Here is a 13,948-nt window from a genome sequence, read left to right as displayed (position 1 = left end):
TTTTGAGTATATGCCCTCTCTGAATGGCGAATCCAAAGCAGAATTATATGAGAATAGCTGAAAACTCTTCCTAAATTGAATCTGCTACACACACTGCCTATCAGAAGAATCAGTTTTTAAGATTTAGCCAGTTTTTCTGGAATTGTGCTGTTACCTTGTAAACCATCACAGAAAGGGAATTCATAATATCTGAAAAGCAACTATGGTGTTGCAGTCATCCCAGATGTGTATCTGCTTTTGGTCTGTCAGGGATCAAGAGGGAAGCTGATCTGTGCACAAATCCTGTGTGGATTTCAATGAATGGACCACTGCCTATATAAAACTCTTTCCCAAGAATTTTTCTGTTAGCATTTTGGTTAAACATGGACTGTTTTTGTCTGTTCTTTGAAGGGTATAAAATCAAAAGTATAATTTCTTAATAAAATCACCAACACAATCTAACAACAGGAATCTAATCTAGTCTCTTACGAAGAGAAGATTTCTAATGTGGTTCTGTTGACTTTATACTTTTGGTGGCCAGGTTTCGGTGGAACAGCATGTCTCGATTGGAGAAGGTCTATCTGAAGAACAGTGTCATGGAACTGATTGAAAATGTAAGGAATGATTGGTTGGAAGACTTGTGTTTCCAAGGTAGTTTAGACAAAGTATGACTTCTTTAATGTAGCATTTGTGTAAAAACTTCACTGGTTCTACATACATTAAACAGCATGCTTTGTATGATAGTCAATGTTACCTTCAAGGTAAAAAGAACGACCATCACAGGAAATCATAGTTCATCACATTTCTGTTACTTGGTTTAATTAATTCCTTATGTGTTGACTTCTGTTTTGAAAATTATGTAAAGACGGGGCAGAGGAGATAACACATTTTCGGCAAATGAGTAAGATTCTTAGATCTAAATTAGATTGCACTCTGCTGCTTGTTTCCTTGTATTCCAAACTTACTTACTCCAAATGCACTGTATGATGTAACAATAAAAAATAATGCAGAATGAATTTGTTTCAGGAGTTAGAATATGACTTTAAATATGTTTAAAATCCACAACCTTTTTTTGGTCTTTTTTACAATGGGCATGAAAAGTGGAATTGCTACCCCTTTTTGTTTCCAAAGTCTGGTGCCTTTAATAGAAAAAAATTTTTCTTTCAAAATTATTAATTAACTTAGCTAGCTAGGATTTGTATTTTGCTAGTTCTACGGAAACTTGATAGAAGTCATAATTCATTAATCTTGATATCAAACTAAGGAGAGTCCCAGTAATAGTCTTTCTGTGTTTTCTAATACCGTGTTTCCCCGCAAATAAGACCTAGCCAGACAATCAGCTCTAACATGTCTTTTGGAGCAAAAATTAATATAAGACTTGGTCTTATATTAAATAGGACCTGGTATTATATCCTATCCTATCCTATCCTATCCTATCATATCATACCTGGTCTTATAGTGAAATAAGACCGGGTCTTATATTAATTTTTGCTCCAAAAGACGCATTAGAGCTGGTTGTCTGGCTAGGTCTTAATTTTCGGGGAAACATGGTACTAGAACTATTGGTAAAATATTCCAGTGCTCCTCCTGACTCTCCCATTTTATCAGCCCCTGAGTGTACTTCTTATTTCTGTATTCTTCCACGCTGGCCTCCTTAATGAAGCAGTCGATATGAGAGTCTGCTCAGTTTCCAAAGGAGAACAATGATGTCTTCCTTGCTCTGTGTGACAGCCATTTTATTAGCTGGTACAACCCTCCCTTTAAGTGGGAAGAATGATTAGTGAGAATGCAGGACAAGTGAGTCAGACATGGAGAACCAGTTTGTTTATTCTGTTTCCTTTAAAAGCAGGCCTGCTGATGAGTTTTTACACTTTTGTAGCCCAGTTTTTTTCCTTGAAGTCAGTCTTGTAGACTTCTTACTATCTCTCATTCTTTTTCAGGGAACACTGAACATTCTGGAAGAGGAGAACCATATTAAAGATGTTCTGTCTCGAATTGTAGTAGAAATGATCAAGCGGGAGTGGCCGCAGCACTGGCCTGACATGCTCATGGAATTGGACGTTCTTTCCAAGCAAGGGGTATGAAATACAGCTGTACCGGTTCAGTTTATGTTTTTGGGGACTGGGGCTCTTCACAGGTTTCTTTGTTTGTTTTGTCAACAAAAAAGAGCCTTTGGCTATATCTATGTTGAAAAAGATGTTTTAGTTTAATTTAACCAGCTTATTTCTGTTGATACAGGAAACACAGACAGAATTAGTGATGTTCATCCTTCTGCGACTGGCAGAGGATGTAGTGACCTTTCATACACTGCCCTTTCAAAGAAGAAGGGATATCCAGCAAACGTTAACCCAGAACATGGAAAGAATCTTCAGTTTTTTACTTAACACACTTCAAGAAAATGTAAACAAGTACCGGCAAGTGGTAAGGAATACCCCACTTTCCCAAGTCCTGTTTTGTAACACAAGTGTTTTTCTGTTTGTTTAAAGTTCAAATGAGCCGTCAGGAAGGAATTAGAGTATCTAGTTAGCAAAAGAAAAGGCCATTTTATAAGCAAAAAAGAAATAGATGATAGAAAAAACAACGGATGTTTTTAAGAAACTCAGTTCAATGAGTTTCCATGTCTACTAGCAAAAAGAATTCCTTTTATAGTAAGAAAAATCTTTAAGTAGTATAAAAATGAAGGTTAATTCTTAATATTTGAAAGCCCAGATTTCTGATAGGTCAGGGTTGTATCCCTGTCAGATTTTGATGTCCCATTTAGTCCTTGTCCCATTTGTAGTATAAACGGTGCCAAGTTTTATTAGTCTTGACTACATGATTCCTGGTATTATGCTTTTCCTGGTGAGGTAATTCTTCAAAAAAGGGCAAGGCAGATTCTCTCTTTCCAACTATTGTCATTTTTATCAGAGAACTTTCAGAAGAAGGCAGTGTGGAAGTTAATCTAGTACAGTGGTCCTCAACAGGGAGTGATTTTGCCCCCTAGGTTGTCACAAGTAGGGATGCTACAGGCATCTAATGGGTGGAGGCTAGGGGTGCTGCTAAACACTCTCTAATGCGCAGAACAGTCCCTGCAGTGAAGAATTATCCAACACAAAATGTCAAAAGTACTGAGATTTAAAAACCCTGATCTAGAAATCTTATAGTTGCTTATATCACAAAATAGGATTAATTAAAATTAGTTATTTTTTATGCCCATGGCAGCTTCATTAGTTCTATTTTCAGAGAAGCACTAGAGACAAACAAACAGAAGAAGCTACTATGAGCTGTTAGGGTGGGGAGGCACTCACAGTGAGTACCTAATATCTATCATATACTTGTTTGCACTTTATATGTTATTTAATCCTCAAAACAACCCTAAGAGTTAGAAAGTATTATCTCCATTTTACAAATGAGGACACCAAGGCTCAGAGAGTAATGAAAGATTCCCTAATAAATGGTTGTGATGGAACTCAAGCCCCATTTTTTTTTTTTTTTACTAGAATGGACTCTTTCCCACAAAATATCTCCCCAAGCTTTTTCAAAAGAAAATATTTGCATTTAAAAACCTGTGTGTATTGAGGATGAAGAAGGTTATTCTTTTCATTTCCCTGTAGGAGATTTAATCCCTAAGAGAAGGAGGACAGATTATGAATACTTAGTTGCCCTAGAAACCTAGCCAACATGTCAGAACAGGGCTGATTGGTGATGGTCTGACACAAGTTAGAAACGTCCACTGTGGTGTTTGTATTCAGCCTCGGTTTCAGTTTTCTCCATGTGTTAGACCAGGCCTCCACTTCTGCCCAGGCCCAGAGCACACCAAGAGCCATTTCTTGAACCTTGAGCTTCTCAGTTTGCTCATAGTTGCTTCTCTGCTTCCCATCCCTTCAACTTCCTAATTGGGAAGTAGTTTGAATAGTAAACAATGATGGGACGAGTAGGCTCACTCTCGGGTCCCACTGGTCCTAGGGGCACAGAGGATCCAAACAGGACAGAAGGATTTATAGGAGTGGAGAGGAAAGGCTAGGCTGGGCTTGGCTGTTGTCACTTGGATGCCTGTTCCTTCTTGGGCAGCATCATCAGATGCTGAGGAGAGGGTTGTACTCATCTCTGCCCCGTGAACACCTCTACTTGATCACTGATGATGAAGGCTTAATACTTGTCCTTTATGAAAAAAGTATCTTTTGGAAGTTGAGAAAAGGAGTTGTGAAACACGTCCTTTATGATCCTAAGGGTAGTAAGTTTTCAGGGACTTCAGAAATTGTTATTCCTGCTTGTATTATTTTTCCTTTGACAGTCTTCAGGAGTTACTCTTAATTTTAATTTCAGAAATTCCTCAGGGAAATATTAATTTTATACACTTGTAAATTATAAGCATTACATAACATTTTTATGGAATTTGAAATACAAGGGTAACAATCAGTCATATTGTACATTTACTGAACAGACAGTTTGCTCTGTTTCACATTTAATATTTTTGTGTACATGTTTTTCCCATATTTCCATCCATACATGGTCATAAATTATATTGATTGAATTGTGTTTCTTGATTTTTTTCATTAACGTTACATCATTTCAATATACCTTTGTCAGTTATAATTTGCCTTTATTTTAATTTGGCAAAAAATGCTAATACTTTGTTGTTTTCCCACCCCACCCCCCTTCTTGTGCCTCTCCCTGCCCGCCCTGTGGTTCAAGCCATTGTTTCTCAGTCTAGTTGTGTAGGACACACAGCTCCCTGGCCCATGCTGGTATTATGAGATTTGCGCTCCCCTGGCTGAGGCAGTGGGTCACCAGCTCACAGGTGCTGTAGAGGGCGCAGCTCACTGGCCCATGTGGGAATCGAACTGCCGACCTTGGCGTTAGGAGCACAGCGCTCCAACCACCTGAGCCACTGGGCTGGTGCTAATACTTTGTTTTAATTTGTATTTGTTTCATCACTAGCAATGTTGAGACTTACTGTTCATCTGTTAGTTGTATTTCTTTGTAAATTGTGTGCTTTGAAACTGCCTTTGTTGATCTTAAAGTTATGATAAATTTGTGTAAGCTCTTTAAATATTAACTTTTTGTCTTTATTGCTAAAACTAAAATAATCTGTGTTTCTTAGAGGGAATATCAGTTGTATGTTTTTAGTAAAGTATTTTTTCTAAGATTGAAAGTTGAGTCTATATTGGAGAATCTTTATTCGAGGATCTTGATTATGGGGATGGAAAGTTATTATATAACCTTTTGCTCATTAAAAACATTGGATCCTTATACTTCTTTTCTTTCAGAAGACAGATAATTCTCAGGAGTCAAAGGTAAGAGCTCTTTGTGGAATTGGAAACAGACTTCTTTGAGGCTTTCAGGTACAGGATGCATACACCTAGTAAAGGGTGACCTCAGCCTTGGTTTATTTCATCACTGAGCTAAGGTGGAAGGGAGTTAAAATTACAATAGTTGAGATTTCTTGAAGGAAACATAATGGACATACATGCCAATATGGTCTTATTAATGTGTGCCGAGAACGCTGTTGTAGAGATGTGATTGTGTAAGAAAACCTTTGAGTTGCTTATTAATGCCTGTTACATGAATACATTTTTTTAAAAATCACTTTCTTTTTAGAATTAGAAACTAGAAGGAGCTCAGGGATAGCCACCACTTCCTTGCCTGTTAGTGAGGGCTCCGTGGTGAAAGGGATTTCTCTTCGTGCAGGCGCAAGCCAACTGTCGAGTAGGAGTCGCCGCGCTGAGCACGCTCGCAGGCTACATTGACTGGGTGTCCATGAGTCACATCACTGCCGAGAGCTGCAAGCTCCTGGAGGTGCTCTGCCTGCTTCTGAATGAGCAGGAACTTCAGCTGGGAGCAGCCGAATGTCTTCTCATTGCCGTCAGCAGAAAAGTAAGTTACCACTTCAAACTGACTTACAACTCAGAGTCTCTGAGGAGTGTGTGTGTGTAATTGTATGTTGTGACAGGAAGACATTTAAAGGTTTGGATTGGTTTTTGTTTGTTTGTTTTTTTCCTGGATGACATCAACTAACTCCCTGCCTCCAAAGCCTTTGGACAGCAGTTTGCCCGTATTCTAGGAATTCATTGGCAGACTAGATAGAAATTTGTTGGGCTCCTTGCTTCTTGAAACAGCTATGAATCCTGGCATTTCACACTTAAGAGATAAAAGTAGTATTAAGATTTAAAACTCAGCGTTATGTCGAAGAATCTTAGATGGTGGCTCCACTGGCTTTATTATCTGTGTTGGCTAACAAACGGGACCGTGCCTCTCTTCTCCATAGGAATGCTGTTTGCCGATGTAATTTACTTCGCTTTCAGGTCAGCATTAGGGCCCAACACATTTTCAAATAGAAGTTTTATCCAGGTTAGGTTTTAAAGAGCTGCTTTTTTCGTGTTCAGTCAGCCCGAGGCTATGTGAGAAACTATGAAGTCAGTGTATTTGATTATACAGGGATAGAAGATGTTAGGAGTTGGAGGCTTTTAATAACATAGCTTATATTACCTGTGTTTCCCTGAAATTGGGTCTAGGGCAAGTTGGAAGACCGGAAACCCCTAATGGTCTTATTTGGAGATGTTGCCATGCATTACATACTCTCTGCCGCACAGTGAGTATCTGCTTTTCTGTGTTCTCTCATTTCTTTGTTATTTTTATATCATACTTGAATATGTCTGAAGTTTGTATCTGAATGCTAGCAGTCAGTTGATAGTGTTTTTAATAAGAAGATCAGGCAATCTTAAAGGGATTATTCAACCTTTCTGAAGACCTTAATGCTGGAAATAAGTTATGGCTGTTGACTCAGCACCCATTCACATTCACAGTTTTCTCCGTTCTCCCCAGACAACTCATCTCCATGATTCTCTTTGTCTGCGTCTAATGATCCCTAAGCCTCCTACTAGTGTTGGTGACTAGGCTTGAGGGTTCTCTGATCTGGCCCAGAGTCTGTCCCAGGGCCTGCCTTGATTCAAACACTCCTCCCTGATCTCCTTGTCAAATAATCAACGCCTGAAGTGCTGAGGCTCTTGGAAGCAGCAGGAACAATGTATTCAATGAGAAATGTGTGCATATTCTATGTCCTAAACACATTCTGTGTCCTAAAAGAATGGCTTCCACTTATTTTCTTTTAATCACTCTGCAAAATATTACAAGTATTTCCTGATTTGTGTTTCTTACCAGGGAGTCAGATAGAGTCGTATATTACAAATAGTTGAAACTGTTGCAACACTCTCTTTTCAATACTCTTCATTTATTCTTTGTCCCAGGACAAGTTGAAAAAAATGCGAGACACATATGTATTACTTAGATTCTCTTACTGTCTATTCTAATACAGCTTTTATGATGGCTTTCTTTCCTATGGAGACTACAGCTCTTTTTTTAAGGGGTCATGTTAATTGAATGACCTGTCTGTTGGGTGGCCACTGTAGTTTCTGTCTCCAAGAACCATTAATTCCATAGAGACCATGACATTCACACTGACGTGTCTGTCCCATCTCCGTTTGTGCTGCTAACACTGGTTAGCAAAGCTATGATTCGGACCCAGGCAATCGGACTCCAGAGGCTGCACTGGAAACCGTAATGCCACACTGCCCTTCAGCATCACGAGAGCTCATGTCTTGCTTATGTCAAGGCCCAAGCTTTTTACATTATATTCTACTGCATCCAGAACACAGTTAATATGGCTGTTGTCCACACTAGTCATTATTAATTCTTGTTACTGTGAATAGTTTTACATCATTTCAGGTTTTGCCACTAAATAAGTTTTATTTATATATATGTATATATGTATATATGTATATATGTATATATATATGTATATATGTATATATGTATATATGTATATATGTATATATGTATATATGTATATATATGTTTTTTGTTTTTTTTTAAAGAGCTATTTGGATTCTAAGATAGGAGCTAAGGAATTGCAGATCGAACTAAATGACTTGGAGAAATGAGACACAAAGTTATGCTTTTATTACAGTCTTTTGTTTTTCATTAGTTTCAGGTGTACAGAACAGCATAATGATTTGACTACACCCCTCACAAGTGATAATCCCAAGTAGTCCACTACCCATCTAACACCGAACACAGCTGTTACAGTACCATTGGCTGTATTCCCTACATATATTTTTAAAATTATAGTTGACATTCAATATTATGTTAGATTCAGGTATACGGTGCAGTGGTTAGGCATTTATATAGTTTAAGAAGTGATCTCCTTGGTAAGCCTAGTACCCATCTGACACCATATGTACTTTCTATAACATTATTGACTGTATTCCCCTTACTCTATTTCATATCCCCATGACCATTTTGTGAGTACCAATTTGTACTTCCTAATCCCTTTACCTCTCATTCATCCCCCCAACCCTATTACAGTCTTTTTTTAAGACTGTTTTTTTAGAGCAATTTCAGTTTCAGAGGAAAATTCAGAGGAAAATACAGAAACTTCTCATACACCCCCTGCCGCCAACACATGCACAGCCTCCCCCATTATCAACATCACTGACCAGAGTGATACATTTGTTACAATTGATAAATCTACATTGTCACATCAAATTGTCTAAACTCCCTAGTTTACGATTAATTCTTGGTGTTATACATTCTATGGGTTATTAGTACTGACTAATATCCCGTTGTTTGGATGTACCAGTTTATTTGTCCCTTCACCTACCAGAGGACATCTTGGTTCCTTCCAGGTTTGGGGAATTAATCAATAAAGCTGCTATAAACTTCCAGGTCTAACATGCTATAAACATGCAGGGTTTTGTGTGAACACACGTTTTCAATTCCTTTGGATAGATACCAAGGAGGGCAATTGCTGGGTTATATGATAAGAGTATCTTTAGTTTTGTAAGAAATAGTCAAACTGCCTTCCAAGGTGCTGCACCATTTTGCATTTCACCAGCAATGAATGAGAGCTCCTGCTGCTCCACACCCTTGACAGCATTTGGTGTTGTCAGTGTTGGATTTTGACCATCCTACGTTTTCATTCCTCTAATGACATATGATGTGGAGCATCTTTTCATATCTTTATTTGCCATCTGTATATCTGAGGAGATACCTTTTCAGGTCTTTGGCTCATTTTTTAATCAGGTTATTTTCTTATTCTTGAGGTTTAACATTTCTTTGTATATTTTGGATAAACAGTGCTTTATCAGATGTGTCCTTTGCAAATATTTTCGCCGAGTCTGTGGCTTGTTTTTCCATTCTCTTGATGATAGTCCTTTTTCATTTTGTCTTGGTATAAAAAATTGTTACACGTGCTCCCCTAGGGATCTCTCTCTAAGTCCTCCCTGTGTATCAACCAATGTCTTTGTGCAGCTTTTTATGTATATAAGTATATGCATTGTTTTATGGAGTCATGCTCAGAGCTTACATAATTATCCCCAAATACCTAAGGACCATATAATGCCCCAAATTAGAGTGTCTTTTGAAGGATGAGATTGCATTGAACACTATTCCTCATCGATCTTTCAGTGTTTGGAGGTTTTTTTGGTTGTAGGTTTGTTTTGTTTTGTTTTTTAACTTTAATAATCAACTGAAATTTGAATGTTGAAGCACAGACCTATTTGATGGGAATCCCTTTTGTTCTCTTGATGTGCAACTAGTCACACTATTTTCTCATCTACAGGACTGCCGATGGAGGAGGCTTGGTAGAAAAACACTATGTCTTCCTGAAGAGACTCTGTCAAGTGTTGTGTGCTCTGGGCAATCAGCTTTGTGCATTGCTGGTGAGTACTTAACTTTCGGGAGAGTTTCAGGGCCATTTGAAGAGAGCATTTAGAAAGTTGTATTTGTGTAAGGACTGACTGACACACCATTGATTTTAGCCTCGTGGAGCATTATCCTACAGATGATTTCATGTGGTTCTATAGATTAAATTCTTTTAACAGGGTTTGAGTGATATAAATTTCTTTTAACAAGTCAGTTATTAATATCAACAGTTATTAATAATATCCACATATGTTATTCCATAAAATCAATATTGCTATTCTTGTGAATTTTGGTATTTGTAAAACATCAGTCTGCTGAGTGCATGCATTATCCTTTAAAGTCCTATTAGATCATGAAACATGGATTTGAGTAAAGAACCCTATTCCTAAATCTAAAGGTCTATTATTGGATCATAAAAGAAAACTTTAGTATGATTTACATAGCAATACCTGTCTTTAGGGAAATACTTAATACTCAGTCTTACAAGTTGTAAGGTAGGCTGTTGGTACAGACATTTGTGTTTGATGTTATGCCGTTTTGTGGTAGCTTGAATGATTACAGAGGATAGAGTTTCAGACATAGGACATATACCATTGAGAGGTTATTTAATGAGTTGGGTCACAGAGATCTGAATAGACCAGATCTAAAGAAATAATACGGATTTTTTCTTTCTGTGATTTCTGAAATGGATACTCTTTTATTTTACTGTATGACCATAGAATGGATTTTAATGTGATAATTAAGGAGATAAAGCGGCTTTCCTATTTTTTAGTCCTTGAAAGGAAGTCTTCCTTAGCCCACAGGGAAGTATAAAGTCCTTTTAAAACTGAAACTTTTGAGGGCTTAATTTATCTGTATTTGTTATTTCACTCTTCCCCCCTCCCCAATCAGCATCATTAATGGAATGGACTTTTTGTCTTACAGGGTGTGGATTCTAATGTAGAAACACCAGCAAACTTTGGAAAATACCTGGAATCTTTTCTTGCTTTCACAACGCATCCAAGTCAGGTAAACTTTTTGTGGGTAACTTCTCAAAATTTTAGTTAGGTAAGTCAAAGTCAAGCACTATGGCTTGAAGTAATCAGCAGCTCATATATAAAATATGACTCTTAAGGCCCTAGAAAATAGCTATAGTATCATTTCATTAAGAGAATTGCCGAATCTTCCTAAACCAGCATTGCACCATCAAGGTCAGCAGCTATTCGCCTCACGTAGCATCATTCTGATAATACTCAATCAGATGTAAAGTGTGTCGCAGGTGATACACTACTAAAGGTATTTTCAATACAAAAGTCTGATCGATGTGTTATAAAATTAATTTCATCCAATTCAAGATTTTTTTTATAGTACCACCCTCAGATTCCTATGACCTTTCTGTGTAAAAGAGAAAGTGGTAGAGTTCAGCTCACACTGCAGCAATGGCACCCGACCCACAGTATCTTCTTAACGTGGTTCATAATGAGCAGTCATTACTGATGGACTGCAGTGTGGACAGTTTAAAGTAATATAGAGATATATTTCCATGAAAAAATACAGTTGATAATTGCTGGGCTAAGTAATAATCTTGGTTATATAAAATCCAAATCCTTAAGCAGGTTCTTCTTTTCTTTGTTTTCCCTTTTAGTTTCTACGCTCTTCGACTCAGATGACTTGGGGAGCTCTCTTCCGGCATGAGATCCTGTCCCGTGACCCTTTGCTATTAGCAATCATACCGAAATACCTTCGTGCGTCTATGACTAACTTGGTCAAGGTATGCAGGGGGAAGCTAAACATGTAGACTGTAGATGAATACACATCACGACTCAGATTGGCATCATGGTCAGCCCGGTCTTGGTTACCAGGATCCCTTCCTTGCGTGTGGTCTCTTACTCCTCAAGAAGAAAGCAGTCCGCATCTACTCTTTCTGTCTTGGAGCACTTGTGTACCAAGTATTGGGCTAGATGCTGGGAAAAAGAAGGGCTAGGACAAGAGCAGTGACCGTGACCATGCAGTGAGATCCTTGCTCTTCAGAGGTTAAAAGCAGAAAGGAGGGTGGAGTGAAGAAGATTCTTAGAGGAAGTGGTATCTGATTGTTTCTGAAGATCAAGTGAATGAAAAGGGAGGGAGGGTGGAAGCAGATTGCTCACTACGTCGGTAGAGTTGCTTATGAATTCCCTGAGATCTGCTGAGGGCTCGTGCAGCTGACAGATGCTTAATCTTGATTTGTAAAATCATAGAATGGGACCCATTCAAAGGTCCCCTTATTTCTTCTAGGAATTCACTTAGCACATAGCACATGTGTTCTAATTGTCTGCCATGGTCTTCAGTACTTTTTGATAAAACATACAAACTCCTGGGGCAGCCAGTTAGCTCAGTTGGTGAGAGCGCGGTGCTCTTAACAAAGTTGCTGGTTTGATCTCCACATGGGCCACTGTGAGCTGCGCCCTCCACAACTGGATTGAAACAACTCCTTGACTTGGAGCTGATGGGTCCCGGAAAAACACACTTAAATAAATAAAAGTTTAAAAAAAAAAAGAAAAAAAGACATACAAAATTCCATGCTTGTTTCCAGGGTTCAGGAGACATAGTTCTCTGTTCTTTTTTACTTATTGCATGCTGTATTGGCGCTTTGTCTTGGGACATTTTTATACTCAAAGACCCTTAACAAATTACAGAATTTAATTTTCCCTGAGGAACCTGAAAGAGAGCATCAAATACAAGTGTCTCCTTTCTACCACTCTCAGGATTACTGGAATTGGGAGCAAACTGTGCACTTAGAGCAGACCAGATGCAGTTATTGATCATAAAATATCTCATGTAAACCCTTCACTCGTCTTAAACAGATTAAAAAATACTTGAGCTCCTAGAGTTTAAGACTCTTTTGGTGAGTGTCCATTTTCATCCCTGACCCCAACTATCTTTTCTTTCCAGATGGGCTTTCCCTCTAAAACGGACAGCCCTAGTTGTGAATATTCTCGGTTTGATTTTGATAGCGATGAGGACTTCAATGCTTTCTTCAACTGTAAGTGATACAGACCGGAATTTCTCCCAGCAGTCTCAGAACGGCACCTAGTGTTGTGAGTCATGGCACGTGACCTTTGGGGTTCTGTATTAAAGAGCCCCAAATCTGGACAGCAGTCTGTTTAATCTCATTGCAGAGGGTGATAGGATTGCACTCATTCCAAGCCTAGTATTCTTTCTTACACATACACACACACACACACACACACACACACACACACACCTGTCTTTGGACATTGATGTTTAGAAGATAGTGACTATATGTAAGGCACTCCTGAAATTTTTTCATATACTTAGGATTAAATACCATTTTACCTTGTGGGTCTTCTAAGAAAGAAAGAAAAAAACCCATATAACCTAATATTCTAATTCTGTTCTGGGTTTTCTGAAGCCTGATTTCCCCCCTCACTTTTTTTTTTTAACACCAGCTTTATTAAGATATATTCATTTACGATACAACTCACCCATTTATAGTATACATAAACTGTATACATAGTTAGCGTGTTCAATGGCTTTTCATATTTTCCAAGTTCTGCAACCATTATCTCAAATCAGTTTTAGGACATTTTCATGATGCCAGGAAACCCTATACCCATTAGCAGTCAGCTCCCAATCCGTTCCCAGCCTTGGGCAACCACTAATTCCCTTTGTGTTTCTATATTCTGAACATTACATATAAATGGAATTATACAATGTGTGGTCTTTTGTAACTGCCTTCTTTCACTTAACATAATGTTTTTAATAGTGATGGTATAGCATATATCAATACTTCATTTCTTTTTATTGCCAATGATATTGTATGGATATATACATTTTATTCATCTATTCATAAGTGGATGGATATTTGAGTTGTTTCCACTTTTGGCTATTTAGAATAATGCTGCTATAACGTTGGTGTACAAGTTTTTTAGTGTACTTATGTTTTTATTTCTCTTGGGTATATGCCTAGGAAGGGAATTACTGAATCATAGGGTAATTCCATGTTTAATATTTTAAGGAACTGCCAGACTATTTCCACAGCAGCCTCAACATTTTATATCTGTACCAACCTGATCTCCTTTCAATTCTAACAGAAATGGGAGACCACTTTTAGTTTGCCACTTATAGGATCTAGCAGCTTCCAGAGAGAATTTTTTTTGTGTGAAAATTTCTGGATTTGTTAAACAAAGCTTTATTGAACATTTGTTACATTCAAAGCACATGTCTGCAAAACCGAATCTCTTTGAACATTTTCCCCTTGGGATGGATAAATGAATGAACATTAATAAAGTACCTATTATATACCAAT

General features: G+C 37.9%; 1 protein-coding gene across 1 annotated transcript in view; it reads left to right on the top strand.

Annotated features, from left to right (window-relative positions):
• Window positions 1–13,948, top strand: part of XPO5 (exportin 5) — a 42,772-nt gene that overhangs the window by 2,253 nt on the left and 26,571 nt on the right. Inside the window, exons 3-12 of the mRNA XM_019738445.2 lie at window positions 521–593; window positions 1,920–2,057; window positions 2,218–2,400; window positions 5,229–5,255; window positions 5,650–5,835; window positions 6,474–6,550; window positions 9,578–9,677; window positions 10,585–10,668; window positions 11,285–11,410; window positions 12,571–12,661. Of these exons, the coding sequence (XP_019594004.1) occupies window positions 521–593; window positions 1,920–2,057; window positions 2,218–2,400; window positions 5,229–5,255; window positions 5,650–5,835; window positions 6,474–6,550; window positions 9,578–9,677; window positions 10,585–10,668; window positions 11,285–11,410; window positions 12,571–12,661 (1,085 nt within the window). The remainder of the gene's footprint in view (window positions 1–520; window positions 594–1,919; window positions 2,058–2,217; window positions 2,401–5,228; window positions 5,256–5,649; window positions 5,836–6,473; window positions 6,551–9,577; window positions 9,678–10,584; window positions 10,669–11,284; window positions 11,411–12,570; window positions 12,662–13,948) is intronic.

Source organism: Rhinolophus sinicus, linkage group LG05 (assembly GCF_036562045.2).
Source record: "Rhinolophus sinicus isolate RSC01 linkage group LG05, ASM3656204v1, whole genome shotgun sequence".
NCBI classification, from domain to species: domain Eukaryota; kingdom Metazoa; phylum Chordata; class Mammalia; order Chiroptera; family Rhinolophidae; genus Rhinolophus; species Rhinolophus sinicus.
This window is presented reverse-complemented; position numbering and strand designations above follow the sequence as displayed.